This window comes from Malurus melanocephalus, unplaced genomic scaffold (assembly GCF_030028575.1).
Source record: "Malurus melanocephalus ecotype Western Australia unplaced genomic scaffold, MMel_1.1 scaffold_74, whole genome shotgun sequence".
In the NCBI taxonomy this organism is placed as follows: Eukaryota; Metazoa; Chordata; class Aves; order Passeriformes; family Maluridae; genus Malurus; species Malurus melanocephalus.
In genome coordinates this window covers 1,837,553-1,854,529 of record NW_026623306.1, presented here as the reverse complement: position 1 = coordinate 1,854,529, position 16,977 = coordinate 1,837,553, and the positions used below count along the sequence as shown (strand labels likewise).

The 16,977-nt window shown below is 38.6% G+C and overlaps 1 protein-coding gene across 1 annotated transcript in view; it reads right to left on the bottom strand.

Annotated features, from left to right (window-relative positions):
- Positions 1-16,977, bottom strand: part of FAF1 (Fas associated factor 1) — a 146,896-nt gene that overhangs the window by 117,635 nt on the left and 12,284 nt on the right. The window contains exon 2 of the mRNA XM_057367063.1: positions 11,412-11,480. Coding sequence (XP_057223046.1) covers positions 11,412-11,480 — 69 coding nt within the window. The remainder of the gene's footprint in view (positions 1-11,411; positions 11,481-16,977) is intronic.

Below are 16,977 nucleotides of genomic sequence, written 5' to 3'. Positions count from 1 at the left end.
CCTGTGACTCCATCATCCAACAGTACAGGTTATCCTGATAAACAGTACTGGATTTTTTTAAATGAAAAGATTTACAGGAATGTGATAACACTGGACTGAGTCACTTGCYCATGGGGAATTTTTTTCCAACCCCCTGATTTTCTATAGGTATGACACGTTCAGATTTAGGGTATTAATATTTTTTGTTCTTGTATTCAACTTAAGGCAATAGCCTCATAAACCACATATTTAACTATTTCTGTGAAACCAAGCAAAGCAAAGCTCTTTTTCTTTGACAAGAGGATTCATTTGTTATGACTTCCAAAAACCCCATATTCTTCCCCAAATGCTACAAATTCAKATTTTACTTTTGGTCTGGCAAGCTAAAAAACCAAAATTCTGCATGTTGTGTCTTTGCTGTTCATTTTGCCTCTCCTTCCTATTAAACATTTCTTTGACAGAAAAACTATTTTTCTCAAATCAAAAATTCAGAAAGTTTACCTCATGCTGTTTTCTGCATTAGCAGAAGTAAAGACAGGAAGAGGTTTTAGCTGCTTGTAGGACTGTATTTAAAAATACAACAAAAAAAAAGGCATTTTGTCACAACATGCTYAGAACAAAGAAAAACTTGTTTTAATCTTTGACTGATTCTTTCAGCATTTATTCTTAGACTTATTTTTCTGATTACTGAAGTGAACATAACACCAAAACTTACATACAAAACCTCATCGGACAGGGTGAAATAACACATAAGACAAACACACTGTGGTTTTGAGTTCTGTAAAATGAAAAAATTCTAGCAGTTATATTTTGGAAATATCATCCTGTATTCATCTGCGCTATCAACCCAACCTGTTTGAGGATCACCCAAGATTTGTTGAATTTAAACAATATAAACGTGTTTTTTTAAAGTTAAAAGTGTAATGAAATACACTAAAAAGCACTCATTAAGTAATCCATAATAAATTAGAAAAATTGTTCCTTGTCATTTGTATTTCATTAAGTATTTCCACAGCTCAAAACAGGTCATTAATGAGTGGTTACAACTGTCATTCCATTGCAAATAATTCTACTCCTAATTTGCACTAAATGTGATATTCTCTCTGACATACAATACTCCTACTCTAATTTGCTGCTTTCACATGAYAAATTTCTTATCCTAAAGATTTTAAATCCAGTTTTATTTGATGTTCGAACAAAACAAATGGATGATAAGACTCCAAATGCTTTCTACAATGAAGTGTTTGTTGTTTTTTTTTTTTAATAAAGGGAACAAAACCCAAAACTGAACAAATATTATCCAAAAAGAGGAAAAACAAATAATTAAATKATAAAGGAAAGCATTAGTGAGACAAAGCATCCATGAAAGGACTGAAAAAGCAACAGTGAATTTCAAACTGCTTCCAAACCATAAATCCAAGTGACAAAGGAAATATTTTCATATGCAACAGTAAAGCAAAACAGGAGAAGTGCAAAGATTTATTAGCTCCTTTTGAGCACCAAAGTATTTCTTAAAAGGAAACTAAATCACAGRACTCTGCTATAGGCATGTATTTCAATAATAACAGTAAATGTTTTGAAATAATGCTCCTCTCATAACTTTCTTTTTTACAAACACAAATTTGGGTTAATTTTCAACAGAACTGGTAATAATGGGTACTGGCAGGTGCAGACATGTCAGAACATTTGCTCTGACCTACTCGTACTGTGATTTTGGGAAACTGGATGAAAAGTAAGACCATGCACAGACTTCTCTTGTGAAGAGTTTACAATAAAAAAGTAAAAAATTCCAGAATAAACAGCAGAAGTTTTAGTAACCAATGCTGACAAAACCATCCTGTAAGTATCAGGCAAATACTGCWGTCAGTCAGGATTAATAGAACAAAGGTTTACTGAAAGCAACTGCATCACCATCACTTTTTTCTGCCTCAAGACTTCCAGATTGGACTACAAGATTCCCAAGCAGAAGAACGTGGCTTCTGAACAGCTTTATGTGACTACCAAATCTCACCTGTCACAAGCAAGTCTGAAATGTGTATTCTAAGTAAGAAATTCCACTGAACTTTCTGCAGAAATACCAATTACTTTAAGCAGAAAGAAGCTTTTTACAAAGATCACCTTACTACACACACAGCTCCTTTACAAAAATTGACTGCTATGAGTTTAAGTTATAAAAAACATTATTTGTTTGGATTTTAAAATTAATTCACTAATATTTAAATAACAAAATTATTAATTATGCCCCAGTAGTAAGAGAGGCAATCTCTACCTGTGTTATTTTTGGCAGGCTTTTCAAGGCAAAGGAATGAGTCAGCTTTTTCCTGGAGCTTATGTTATACTTGCTGGCATCTCCCCAGCTCTGCAAGTCTCAAAAGTATTTCCAAGYGCTAGACGTGAAGTTACACCCACAAAGTTTATACAGAATGACAGCATTTGTCCCCATCGTGGTTAAAATTTAACCAAAAACTGTAATTGAACTACAATGAAATGTCTTCTATGCATTCTGCTTTATTTCAGCTTGCTTTCTTTACAACAAATATACTTCGTGAAAAGCTGCAAAACAATAGAATTGCTAATAAAGAAAAAAATTAACATTTCATCAAAAAATGCCACATGAATACATTCATACAGATGAGTCACTTCATCAGCAAGAGAGCACGCGTTGAAATAGTTTACAATTAGCACTCTAGATGTGGTTTCCCATTTCTCCCTACGTCTTTGGTGGCTCMAGCAAATTTTTTCCTGTCACTCCTACAACATGCCTAAATGCACTAGGAAGCCTTTCAACAGTTAGATATGCTTCTATAATTCTGAGGGAAAAAAAAAAAAAATTTTGCACAGTTCCTAAATTTTATATTGTCACTGATTAATTCCCCATACAAAGTGCAATCTCAATTTAAAAAAAATCCATAACTTACTGTTTTTTCCTGTCATAATGAAAGCAAAGAACATGTACAGATTCATAAGGAGCTTAAGGATCAGCACCTACCTGAGCTGACTCTAGCTCAGCAGGAATAAAGGAAAACAATCTACTCTCAACAACCTACTCAAAACCCATTCACAGAGCAAGGGAAAGTAGACCAAAGTCTACTACTCTGACACACATACAAGTATCTTGGTCTTAGTCATTAGTGTCACAACTTTGACAMTAATGCTACTTCACCTTCTAGCAGAAAGAAACACTTCTGCTTAATATCAAAATATATTTCATTTCTTCTTAAAACATTAAGCTGGAAAGCAGAAGAGTCAGATGAATCTATATAATATGCATCATATCATCTTGATATGCATATTGAAAAAAATCGATGTTCTGAACTCCCATATTTTTACCCCTTTCCTAATTATTTGAGGTAAATTTGAATGGCAACACTAAAATGTGAAGTTTAGGGACAGCTGCCTCATGACAACATATTTTTTGATCAACCTTAAAAAATATAGTGGGGTTTTTTTTTTGTTTTTTTTTTAATCACTCCCTGTAAGAACATACCAGCTCTTAGCAAATACTACCAGGGAAGAAAGCTCAGGACACAAAAATTCAGAGGCACTGCCAAAAGCCTAAGGCCCCTTCACTGAAAAGCCATAACAACACAAAATATCAGCAGYGTTCCAGTGACCCCAACTGTAGTCAACCAGCTGCCTAATCACTAATCCATAATAAAAAAAATAATTATGAAACACTTAGCTCCAAAGTTTGGGAAGTAGAAAATCCCAAGCTGAAGTCTGTAATCTGCAAGTTGTCTCACGGTGTTTCTCCTTGCACCCCTCCAAGAGCCTTTGCTGTACTGCTGGAGGGGCAGCAGCCCAGGGYTTCCAGGACAGGCTCAGGAGAATCTAAATAAAACTAGAAACTATTCAGATATTCAACAGTTTTGTAAGTAAACCCATTTTGAAGACCCTCTRGCTCTAGGTGACTGCTGCTTTTCTGGTAAAATCTATCACAACCAAGGTTCACTTGCAAAACAGCCACAGCATTGGCACAGATGCTGGTTCTTAAATAATTCACTTCGTTTTTCTCCTACTCACACAGTCCCAACATGACTCAATGACAGACTAAACACTTGTCAAACACATGTTTATAAGATGTGTGCAATTTTTAGTTCAACTAATCGCAGAGAAATAAACTACAGATACCTCATACCAGCCACTTCACTACTGGTGTGTTCTAGAAATTTGTTCTGAAATTTGAATGTCTCAGGATGAATTAATGCATTAAGCAATCTTCCTAGAAACTACCAAGCCAGAGGTAACAGCCTCTGAAAAAAGTATTTGTAAAAGCTAAGGCAGSTGGGTGATGGATCCGTAGAGCTCCAGCAATACTATCAGGCACTGCTGGCATCTCAGGTGCTGCTTTTTGTTTATTCTCAGAACACAAAATTCTCTGCTACAAGAAACAGAGAATCTTTTTCCATCAACGAAATCTACATTTATTGGCACCATTGCTTGTTTGATCACCATACAAGAAAAACCTAAGGTTATTTCTTAATTAAAATGACTTAAGTAAATAAAACCCTAACTTACTTAAGTAACTAAATTCCACCTGTTATTGGAAAAGGAGAGACAGAACTTWTATTTTACTTTACAACATTGMCAGAAAAGTTTTACTTAAAAATCTYCTCTGCTTTCATTCTGGTCAGAAAGAGAACTAAAATTTCATCTACATCATCACAGCAACAAAGTACACCATAAAATACATACTCACAATTCCTTTGCTATCCTCAYATGAATAAATCAGGGTTTTTCTACCAGAAAAAAATGAAAATCAGTCCTTATGAAAGAAAAYTAACTATTTTAGATTAATCCCCGCCATGTCTAGAAAACCATCTACCATACTGGAAATCAACCATTATATTTGCCAGGAAAGGTCATCTCCCTTCCTTGAAGCACTTTTCTGGGACGACAAAGCAGCACACTCATTCTGCAGGTAAAAAATCTTAATGTGCTGGATATGTATTAATGATGGTGTTTTGGGGTTTGCTTTGGTTTTGTTTTTTTTTTTTAATAGATGAATGTGCATACAGCAGTGTGGGAAGCCACACCATGATTACAACTACCTATAGATCTAGAATAGATTCCATATCATCTTCCATGCAAAAAAAAACATTAAAAGGGAATGTGTTTTGTAGAGATTAAGGCATTTGAAARTAAATAAAAACAATATCAAATTCATTGTTTTTAAGAATGAACAACTCTTYTGTGCTACCACCCAGCTGCATAAAACACACAGCATGCATCTGAGCTTACTCAAAGACACAGAAATGTCACTTTGAAAGCTGAAAAAGGCTGGAACTACAGAGAATGAGAAATACAACTATTTTCGCAAGCAGGGTTCCCTAATTTAACAGCAAATACATTAAAGACTTCCAAAGGGGATTTTTAGAGTCCTTTGTAAAAGACAAGTTCACATAYAATTGTGTSCTACCAGGAGAGATTAATGCTGCAKTTGAACACACACAAAAACCTGTAATTCCTGAATTTCATGGAGATTCCAGCACGCTGCCCGTGGGATGCCTGCACCAGTGGGGATGCCCACCAACCAACACTTCTTGAGATTATCAAACTCAGGGCTTCCTTCTTCCTTCCCTCTGCTGGCAGCAGGGCTGTGAATGGTGGAAAGGCTCCTCACTGCACTAACAGTGAGCATAAACCTRCTGAGCTGACAAGAACATGTTCCACAGGACACCAAGATCCACAAAAGAACATCTGTCTAAAACAAAACTCTAAAGGCTCCTTAAAAAAACAAAGGGATACAAACCTCTGCTTCCCACAGGCAGATGTGACTGCTCATTTGACCACAGGGAGAACGTTATTAATACCCAGACAGTGAAAATCCCTCCGATCTACTCCTAAAGAGAGGAATATATTATCACTGCCCCCACAGAGTGCTGTCAAATATGTGCCATTTTCAATATGCAATTCTGAAGTAAGAAAACAGCAGGGCAAAATACAAGAGAAAAGGGCCAGTGTGATGAACACCATCACCATAAAGTGCAGTCCTGGTTCCCAGCCACCAAACCACAGCCTGCTTGCCACAAATCCAGAGAGCTGCTGAGCACTGGACATAAACAWATCCTGCACACTGCCCCACATTGAAGGAAAAGGAAGGGCATTTAACTCAGATTAATCACCTCGTTTCTGGAGGCAGACTAATTCAAATCGATCAAAATAACACCCAGAGAGATATCACATCAAAGCTGKAGCAGGGAGAAAAGAGACAAAAGGTGATCTAAGTGTATCAGTTTTACCAGCACGTATTGAAATTTGCTACACGTTCTAACAAAAGGATTAAGTTACTGGTTAGAGGGCAATTAGAGATACAAATAACAGATTGCTAATAACTTTCACAAACCCATTTTTTACCATTCCCACCTAAATGGCCACCTCCAAGAGAAATAAAAAAGAAAAATTGCCTAGCCCTACCTAATTTTTCTCAGTTCAATTTTTTTGTCACTTTTTTCCAAAAGATGTTACATAGATGTAAATATGCATATATCATATATAATACATACTATGTACAGTATAAGAGATATATATATAAGACGTAAGATAATACTGGTACTTACAGTAAAAAAAAATCCTCTCTGACAAATAGYTATCATTTTCCAAAATGTTTACAAGCAACATGCAAAAAACCCTTATCCACTGCATAAGTTATGCATTTAAAATTAAAAACTAGAGCTGAGAATTGAAGTTTTATAAAAATAGATGTTCAAAATATACAATTTCTCCAAGTTACAGAATCGCTTCTTGTCCAGGTGATTCTTGGAACCTGACTATGACAGGAACTGCAAGTCATTCCATCTCCAGGTGCACTAAACTGATGGTTTTACTAAAGTTATACTTTGATCCTCTACCAAAATATAGATTAACCAAGCCAAGTATAGCAGGGAGGCACAAAGGTCACTTTGAAATTAAAAAACAGGGTTTTTTCTTAGATATCTATATATATATAATCATTATACACACATTTATAATTAAATTGAATTAATACAATTAATTGAATATTGGAGAATAAACACCCCCTCCCTCTGTTATTTTAATGACATTTATTTCCTTCTTAAACCAATGCTAAAAAGTACCTATATTACAATGTCTCCTGGAAAAGACATGAAATAAAAACCATTTTAAACCGAGGAACAGGAGTACCAACAGACATGGCCATCTTGGAAAAAGTCGAATCCTGCTTTTCATTCAAAAAAACTGATTAATAGTAGAGAATACAAAATCACGCTGCAGATAAAGGACTTGAGTTTTTGATTAAATTTCTGAAAGGTAGAGCAGATCAAGTTTCATGCACAAATGCAAACACTGGATGTCAAGAAAGCCGAGCTCTCACCTGGGTAATAACCTCACATATGCAAAGGTCCACACTGCAGAATGTCAAGTCACTAAAGGGTCATTTCCCTTTAAATGTGTACCATCATCAGAAACATTTCAACAGACACAGAGTTGGGATTTTTCACACGTTTATTTTAGTGTTTTTACACGAAGTTTAAGATATATTTATCGGTCATCCTTACCTTCATATGACAAAACAGAAGGTGAGAGTGTGGGCAAGTTATGAAACCATCAGACTTTGCAACGGACAGAAATTCCTAACTTCTGCTTTCTCAGATGGTAAAAATTACTGCAAATTAATAGAGCTGAAAGAAATGACACTCAGGAAATAACGTATCAGCAACCCTGGGAGGTTTAAGAGAACTGGATCCATTTATAGCAGAATGCCTGAAGAGATCATTATATTATCTATGTTGATCTTCTGTATCTCACAGAACATCTGAAACACTTCGTCGTCCAGCCTATAATAAGCCCTGTAATTAGGCTACAGTGTTCTAACACAGAAAAACCCTAAGCTGCTCTATATGCAGCAGACCACCACAAAGGCCAAGTCATATGCAGCAGAGGGGAACTAATTATTGGCAAAATTAGACTTCATGATCCCACCAAGCCATTTTTACACTGTTACTGCATATGAATTCCTCTGCAGCACTCTTGTGACCRATTTTATTTTGAGCACTTGAACGAAGCCAAGCAACCAAATATTTATGAAAGACAGTTTCCCATACTGCTTCAAGCAGCTACTGCAAAACATATACAACTGCTTTGAATGCTATAAAACAAATACAACTGAGACATTTAAATCTAAATTTAAATTAGACATTTATTTAGTACCAAACTGAAGATAAATTAAAGGCAGTTTATATTGTCTTAGAGTAACCCATATAGAGGATTAGAGATGATGACTTCTAATTGGGGGTAAGTAATCTTTTAAAAGTTCAAATATAGGAAACTGATGTTTCAGTTCCTAACTGAAAAGAAAAAGGAATTCTGATTAATTCTTAAGAAAAAACGAAAGTGGCTATTCAGAAACTAAACCAAGGAAAAGATCCTTACACTTAACCCAGATTTGGCTTTGTTTAAAGGTGAGGTAAAAGATACAAAACATAGTAGCATTCACTTAAGTGAAAGTCTCTGGTAATCCTTAAGAGTGTAACCCTTAATACTAAAATCTAGCAAGAGGGAAAAATGTAAGGGACAAAGTCAGCAGCAGAAGTATAACTTTAGTGCAAACAAAGTAATCCTTAGAAAAGCTTACATAAACAGGCAGTACTTGTAGCACAATGTAAGAAACTTGTTTTGTGAACTTCATAACCCCTGCTGYCTCTGTGCATTCTGATGTACTTCTCTGCAGCCCATGGCAGTACCTACTTCCCTGTTTCTTTTCGGGATCCTTCTGCTTTCCAGCTCACCAGGGCCACTTGCTTTTGGTTGTTTTGGCTGAAGTCCCAGAGAAATAACAACGCCCTTGAGCTGAGTGTCAGAGAGTTCAAGAAGCAACAGGTGCCCAAGGGAATCTTCAACCTGGGTCTGCAGCACAGCCTCTGATAACGCACACTTTTTTCCCCAAACAGGAACATGGAACTGAGATATAGACAGCCTGAGTGAATAGCAAGTAACCAATCTCTTCGAGACAAGAACTTCCTTAATTTATGGTTTTGGTTTTTCCCCCGATTGCTGCAGAAGTGCCCCTGAACTTTGGTTGATGACATCCTAATGGAACTTGTTAAGCTTTCTACTTATTAGCCTGGGTGCCTCACAGAAGATTGACTCATCAAATACTGACTTCTGGTTTTACTTCCAACATCATGGAAGTAAAGGAATCAACATTTAAAAACTTCTGAATAACATGCACCAAAAAACAGTGAAATTAGAGAAGAGAGAAATTATGTTCTTCCMATTTACCTAACACTGGGGGCCAAAGGATGGCAGAGGAACTCTCACCAGGATGGCAGAGGAACCCTTACCAAAATCATCATTACTTCACTATTCCATTCATGATCTGTGAACCAAGTCCTACAAATTTTGTTTACCATAGAAATCAAAAACATTTTTTAAATTTCTTTTTTTAATTGTTCTGAGTGGAATGACATACTCAGTGTCAAACTAAAGGATTTCTTTAATTCTCTATCTCAGCTAAAAAAACTCCAAGACCCACCACACGTGGATTGTACACTTTTAATTCCAAACCAAAAAATGCATCCTTTCTCCAAAGTCATGAGCCTTTCTTCAAGCACTTTTGAAATGCTAAAAACCCTTGGAGATATTTGCTTCTCTCTGAAACCAGCAACCTCATTTCTTCAATCTTCTCTTCCTTCACTCTTCTATCTCCCTATTAGATTAGCAGGATWTGGCTTTCACTCCCACTCCCTTTTTCACAAGAAGGCTGCTTTTAATAAAAATGAGCCAGTGTCCTACTAGTGACAGACCCTCAGGGCATTTTCTTCACTTACACTCTCCTCAGTATTTTTTTTTCCTACAACTTACCATTTCCTTTTCATAGACATTCCTCTCATTCACCTTTTGCCTATTTCAAAAACCATGTACTTTTCTCAGGTACCTCTTGCATCCCTAATTTTCYATCTTTTCTTTCCCTATGCTTTTTTTAAGCTTGCACTTTTGGGTCATTACTTCTTTACTCTCTATATTCTACTTCTAGATCATCTAGTAATCACTAATAAAATTAAGTATTTAAAGCTGTTTTCACACCCATTCCATAGCTTTAGATACTTCACTCTGAGGATGAGCTTTCTGCTCATCCTGGTGTCTCAGAAGAGACTTATCTGTTCTCACCATTTTTCATGAAAGATTTCTCATTCAACCATACCTGTTGAGTATTTACTGTAATGCACACAATTTACAAATCCCCCAAAACCACATCCAGTGCACCTCATGGATTGCACTGGGAACTTCACAATGAACACAATGCACGAGGCTATTCCTTGCSTTCCAATAAACATTTGAATTTTCAAAAGAGCTCATGCCATGTCACAACAAGCTCCTGTGATAAAAGATGTTTTAACTCCCCTCCTGTGACAACAAACATCTGGGTTTTTCTGTTTGAAACCACTGATGACAGACACTCCCTTTTGCTCACTGCCATCTCACTCTTGCTTACACCCTGACGTTGCAAAATAGACTCTGTTCATCTTAACACATAGTTTCAAGTGTCAGGAGTATGTACTGGCTTTTTACAATAGGTTACAGTTGAAACTATATCCACAGCCAATTTTGGAAAATCTATTTTTTTTAATAATAACTTTCTGATACTTTGGACTGGTCCAAAGTTCATCTATTTAAAGGAAAAAAAAAAGGAGGAAATCAAATGTTTTACAGTTTCAAGGAAGATCACTTGCTTTTTAATTAGGTTTGTTGTATTTTACACTTTTAAACCTTAAGAAATTGGATTAATGGCTTYTTTATTTACTAATCCTATGAAGAGTATTAAAATACCTAAGACTATTTTGCTTGGTTTTCTTGGTTTCCTCCTATTTCTCAGCACACTGAACCTTGTTACAAAACAGATGAGAGGTTTTCTCAGGGCGAATGTTTGCTGGGTTTTGTGTTTATATTTCAAGGTGTCTGCATAGCACCAAACCTAAATAAAGTTATGGCTTTAATCACCTGACTCAATTCTGCATAAACACCAACAACAGAAGAGCAACAATCTTGATTTTAAACTAAAAGCACATGAAAATTTGAAAAAGTTGTTTTACCTTCCACTTCTTCCACAGGAACCTAAATCCTCAAAAACCCACGTGTCTACACAGGTCTTCTTCTACAAATGCTACCCTTCATAACACTTCTTATCAAATGATGGCAAAAGGAAATTAAACACAGTATGAAATGTGGATTTCAAGGACAAGAAAGAAATTTTAAAAGCCTGAAGACAACCAGAGCAGAGCAGGGTTTGTACAACATTTACRGGGTCACGTTTACTTGGTGATGAGGCTTTAACAGACCAGCACACAACAACCTGTTTGTCCCAGCCACCAGACACACCCAAATTTGAAATAAAGCTCCCAGCTGTCTCAGCAAGATGCCGTGTCACTGTTACGTGGGGCTGATCTATGAAGTCATTTTCTCAGAATACTTACCACTAAATCCCAGTTATTTTGTTCAAGCAAYGTTATAGCTTCATCAATATTTTCAATACCAGTACATGCCTAAAAATAAAAAGAAGCAGTAAACAGAATTAGAAGCATTGATCAAAAGCAGAGTATTAATACTTATAATTCAATTAATTTCAGCAGGATGACAGGAAAGGCAYAGGTCTTTCATTTTTGTTATGAGAGGATAATCCAGAAACCAGACTTCAAGTATTAAACATCAAACATTTAGATATAACTCCCTGTTCCACCAGAGGATTCCTGTGTAACCTTGAGCAAGCCAYCTAGGGAAGCAAGACAAAGTAGTTATTTGTAAAATTAGGACATTGGTGCTGTCCCATAAAGGTGTTTTGAGAATTCTAGGTTCAAAACCATGAAGCACTTTTACTACTTTAAAAGGAAGCACAAAAAACCTTCATGTTCTAGCCCTATACTCTGGCTTCCCCTAGGCCAAGAAACACAACACAGTGGCACTGTTAAGGCAATGCTAACCCCCACAAAACTGTATTTTAAATGGAGCTGAATTCTAAATACAAGAGCACCTCCACTCAATAAAAACTGTGACGCAGCATCCTGCTGCCTTTTTTTGACACCCAAACTTTTTCAACTATTCAACTTCAGTAGGCAGAGCATTGCTATTCATTCTGCCACATATTTGCTACCATTCAAGCTGAAGCAGATCAGATACATTTTACCAGAAGAGAAAAAAGGAAACAGTTACATTTCTTCCCGGAATTTATCTTTCATCCTAACCAAAGCCATGCTCTGTATTCGAACACACAAGAGGAGTTCAGACTTTTACAAGATCTGAAACAYGATCCTGTTCCTTCTGCTCTGCCACACAGTTATATAAAACATTTATATAAAAATGCATTAAAAAAATTAAAAAYCCAAGCCTTTTAATGGTAATAATACAGAGCTAGATAGCAGCAGCAAACAGATCAGTTTTCCTGAGTCCCTTCAAGTCATAAAAGAACAAGACTAAGCAGACACTTTTTTTCTCCCAAGACATAAAAAGACATCAGGTCATATATTTCCCATGTTCTTACTTTTCTCCCAGTTTACAACAATGAAGACATAAAAAGAACAAATCACAGAGAAATTCAAGGCCAATTCTCTCTTCCCAAATTCAWTACTGAAAAATTCCACCCTTAAAAAGCACTACCTGCAGTATGTCAACACAGAATGGACCAGTGTGAAGGACCACAAGGACCACAAGATGAAATTATGGAGAATTTTGCCTGCAGAGGGGAGGCAGCAGTTTCTATTGCTACACAATGCTCTCATGACCAGATTGATCCTCTCTGCAACACGACAAAATTTCTTCCATTTCAGAGCATGCTGTGTTAATACTGAATTTCACCCACTTCACATTGGGAATGCTACAGAAACACCACTTTGCTATTCAGAAACATAATTTTTCCTTCTTTTCCATTATTTCCTGCAGTTACCTCTTAAGTTAAAAATGAGACAACACTTCAACACAATCCCTAGCAAATGCTTATACATTTTTATATGCTTATGCCAGGTAAATTTGAACAGTACAGGGCTTGAGTTTGTCATTTCTGAAATCACAGGAGGGCTCATACTACCATCAACCTGCCACTGGAACTGATAGCAAAAGCTCTGCTGTAAAAATCTTACTTTGAGAAAAAGTTCTGCAGAACAAAAAAAAAAAACTCTGACAGTCTGATTCTGTTTACATTTGAGTGAAACACACTTAATCTAGTCATTACAGAAATAGTTACTATTTCTCATTTGTCAGCCCTGCAAAATCTGCACAACCTTTTWAAGAACTATGTTGTGTTCCAACCTACAACAAAAACTTGACCAACAACGTGTTGTTTTCACCCCTGAGCTGTGCAGATGAAGCTGAGAAGATGGTACCTACAATTCAGGACTCAAACACTGTTTTTAGTTGCCCCCTCTTTTTATCAYCCCTGCAGCTCTGCTGACTTGCCACTGTCCACCCTCAGCCCACACTAACTGCAAATTAATTCAGTTCACTTTGGCATACTCTTATTTTGAGCTAAACTAAACAAAATTAGCTAATCCTTCCGCCAGAGTACACAGTGAAAGGAGTTAAATCACCAGTGAGGGCAGAGAAATTAAACAACCATTTCACCTGTGGGTCTGCATCCTTCCTAAATCATCTTGCTGGTGATTTACAATATAAAACAGAAGCCTGTTCTTGGTCATTTAGCAATGCAAAGTCAGTGGGTAACAAGAATGGACAGATGTACACACCAGCTGAAAATAAAAATTATCATAATTCTTAATAGCCAAGACAAACAGTTTTGGTCAAAATCTTTGMGTTTTATAATCCCTTTCAATATTTGATATTTAGGAGTTCTTAAACTAAGATTTCACTTTCCAGATGGGCCATTTTTGCTAGCTGTCAATAAAACAGAAAACAAACATTTCAGACTTTGAACAGTGAAATAAWGAGTGCTACACATCAACATAATCACAAAACAGACATTCCAGGACCTTCCCCGGCACACTGTTAATGTCAGAGCTGCAGCAAACTAAGATTATCTAGAATTTTACTGTATTTCACTAGTTCAACATTCAGACACTAGACACTACAACATACAAATCCCTGTATCAAGTCAGAAGCTATCAGTTAAGACCAAAAAAACCCCATCAACTGAAAATTAAAGCTGCTTCCTTGTACCTGCATCATGTCATACAAGCTAAATTAAAGAAAATCCTCTGGTTTGCATGTCTTTGATTCTCCCTAAGAAATTAAGCACACAAGACAGGCAGTCCCTCACTGGCAAGCGTGACGTGACGTCAAAGGCTCTGTAGTGACAGATTTGTCCCAGAACACCCTGGCCTGCTCCTGCCTTTSTTTTCCTTAGGGAAAGGCACACGGAAACCAGCAGGTTCTGTGAGCAAAAGACTTAACAAAGTCTGGTTCCTCATGGGTTTGTCTCTTGTCCCTAATTGCAAGGGATGATTTAAGCTTTTCTTATGGCTTGCATATTTGTAAGAGCTCTTTTTAATGGACTTCTTTCAGTGTTACCTGACTATTTTCATTACATTTGGAATTGTTTCATTGGTATAAGTTCAAGGGACACCTGGCACCTYAGGGTWCTATGCCTTACTTACCTGGCAAGGYAGACTAGAATTCACAGCATTTAATTATTTACAACACATAAAGATTTTTWTCCTCATGTTTATTCCTTTTATTCCACCCAAGTAAGAAACAAACAAACAAAACTTTTCTAGGAAAAAGGGAAAAAAAAGTTACATCTGTGCAGAAACAGAAGTGAAAAAGTCCTTCAAAATATAAAAAAGCAGATGAGCTCTAAAGATGCACCTTTGTTACTAAGCAAGTAAAGTGAAGGGCTGAGGAGATATTGTTTTTTATTCAGATTTTATTCAGCTTTATTTTCATGCCTTCTCCTTAACAGAAGGYATTAAATATTTTAAAAGTAAATTCCTACCTGAATACTACTAAATCTTGTTTCARTCAACAACCAGCACAATCTCTAAGTCATCAAAAGATAAAAGAAACAAACCACCACAGAAAAGAGAAAAACTTTGAAGGCTCACTGATTCGTAGACCTCTACACATCAGAAAGAAACAAAAGAAATTTTTTTGGAGGACAAAGGAGAAGAAAAGGTAGATCAAGTTTCTCCTCCTCTCTGCATTTCCTGTAAATCTAGGATAGCATTTTCAGCCTTCACAGCAGCTCCAGAGACTCTGCCRTCATTTCTGTGCTTTTTCAGACCACACAAGAGGAAAATGAATGTGAAGATGAGAAAACTTTTGTTGTGTACTGAATACATAAAACCAGACTTTGAAAATAAAGTTATTGTTACTGAATGTTAAAACAACTTTCTTCKCATCCCACTTTTCCAGCAGAGGTAAATGTTTCCAGAAGGCAGAAGAGATTTGCACAGAATAAAATTTCAGAGTGCTTCTCCGAAATTTTTTTCCAGGTAGCTTCATATCCTCTTCGTGATGGAGACCTTACTCTCAGAATGTTTCACAGGCAACCATTAGGGGTSCCATCCTTGCACAGTAACCTTAACCTTAATAAAAGAAGCAAAGTAGTTACTGAGGAAACAACTCAGTAGGAAAAAAGTTGTGAGGGCAGACAGACTTCAAGGAATTTGGGATAAACCTAGRAGCTGCTTCCAGAAAGCTGCAATGCAGATGACAGACGCGCTCTTCTAAATCCCCTGCAGGGTGGTCTGACCCCAGCAGCTGTAACAGCTGGATCTGGGCTTTGAGACCCTCTGTGACACCCCAGCTYGACAGCACAGACTTCAGCCTCCCTCCCCATCCCAGGGAAGCAGCTGCCTTCCCCATCTGGCAGCAGCTGTTCCCCGGCACCTGCTGCAGGATCCAGGCAGTTGTTGGGTGGCAGAGCTGGAGGGACAACTGCTGATCCTGACACAGAGCTGGGCTGTTCCTGCAGGGCTGATCCTGACACAGAGCTGGGCTGATCCTGACACAGAGCCGGGCTGATCCTGGCACAGAGCCGGGCTGATCCTGGCACAGAGCCGGGCTGATCCTGGCACAGAGCCGGGCTGATCCTGNCCTGGCACAGAGCCGGGCTGATCCTGACACAGAGCCGGGCTGATCCTGACACAGAGCTGGGCTGATCCTGCAGGGCTGATCCTGACACAGAGCTGGGCTGTTCCTGCTGGGCTGATGCTGCAGGGCTGATGCTGACACAGAGCCGGGCAGATCATGCTGGGCTGATTCTGACACAGAGCTGGGCTGTTCCTGCAGGGCTGATCCTGACACAGAGCCGGGCTGATCCTGCCAGGCTGATCCTGACACAGAGCCGGGCTGATCCTGACACAGAGCCGGGCTGATCCTGACACAGAGCCGGGCTGATCCTGACACAGAGCTGGGCTGATCCTGCTGGGCTGATCCTGACACAGAGCTGGGCTGATCCTGACACAGAGCTGGGCTGATCCTGCTGGGCTGATCCTGACACAGAGCTGGGCTGTTCCTGACACAGAGCTGGGCTGATCCTGCTGGGCTGATCCTGACACAGAGCCGGGCTGTTCCTGCTGGGCTGATCCTGACACAGAGCCGGGCTGATCCTGCAGGGCTGATCCTGCAGGGCTGATCCTGACACAGAGCCGGGCAGATCCTGCTGGGCTGATCCTGACACAGAATCGGGCTGAACCTGCTGGGCTGATGCTGCAGGGCTGATCCTGACACAGAGCCAGGGTGTTCCTGCAGGGCTGATCCTGACACAGACCTGGGCTGATCCTGACACAGACCTGGGCTGATCCTGACACAAAGCCGGGCTGTTCCTGCAGGGCTGATCCTGCTGGGCTGATCCTGACACAGAGCCAGGCTGATCCTGACACAGACCTGGGCTGATCCTGCAGGGCTGATCCTGATACAGAGCCGGGCTGTTCCTGCAGGGCTGATGCTGCAGCACAGGGGGGAGAGCAGCACACACCTGCTGCTGCTGCTGCTGCCCCACACAGCCAGGCCACCGCTGCCCCAAACACACAGCCAGGCCACCGCTGCCCCAAACACACAGCCAGGCCACCGCTGCCCCAAACACACAGCCAG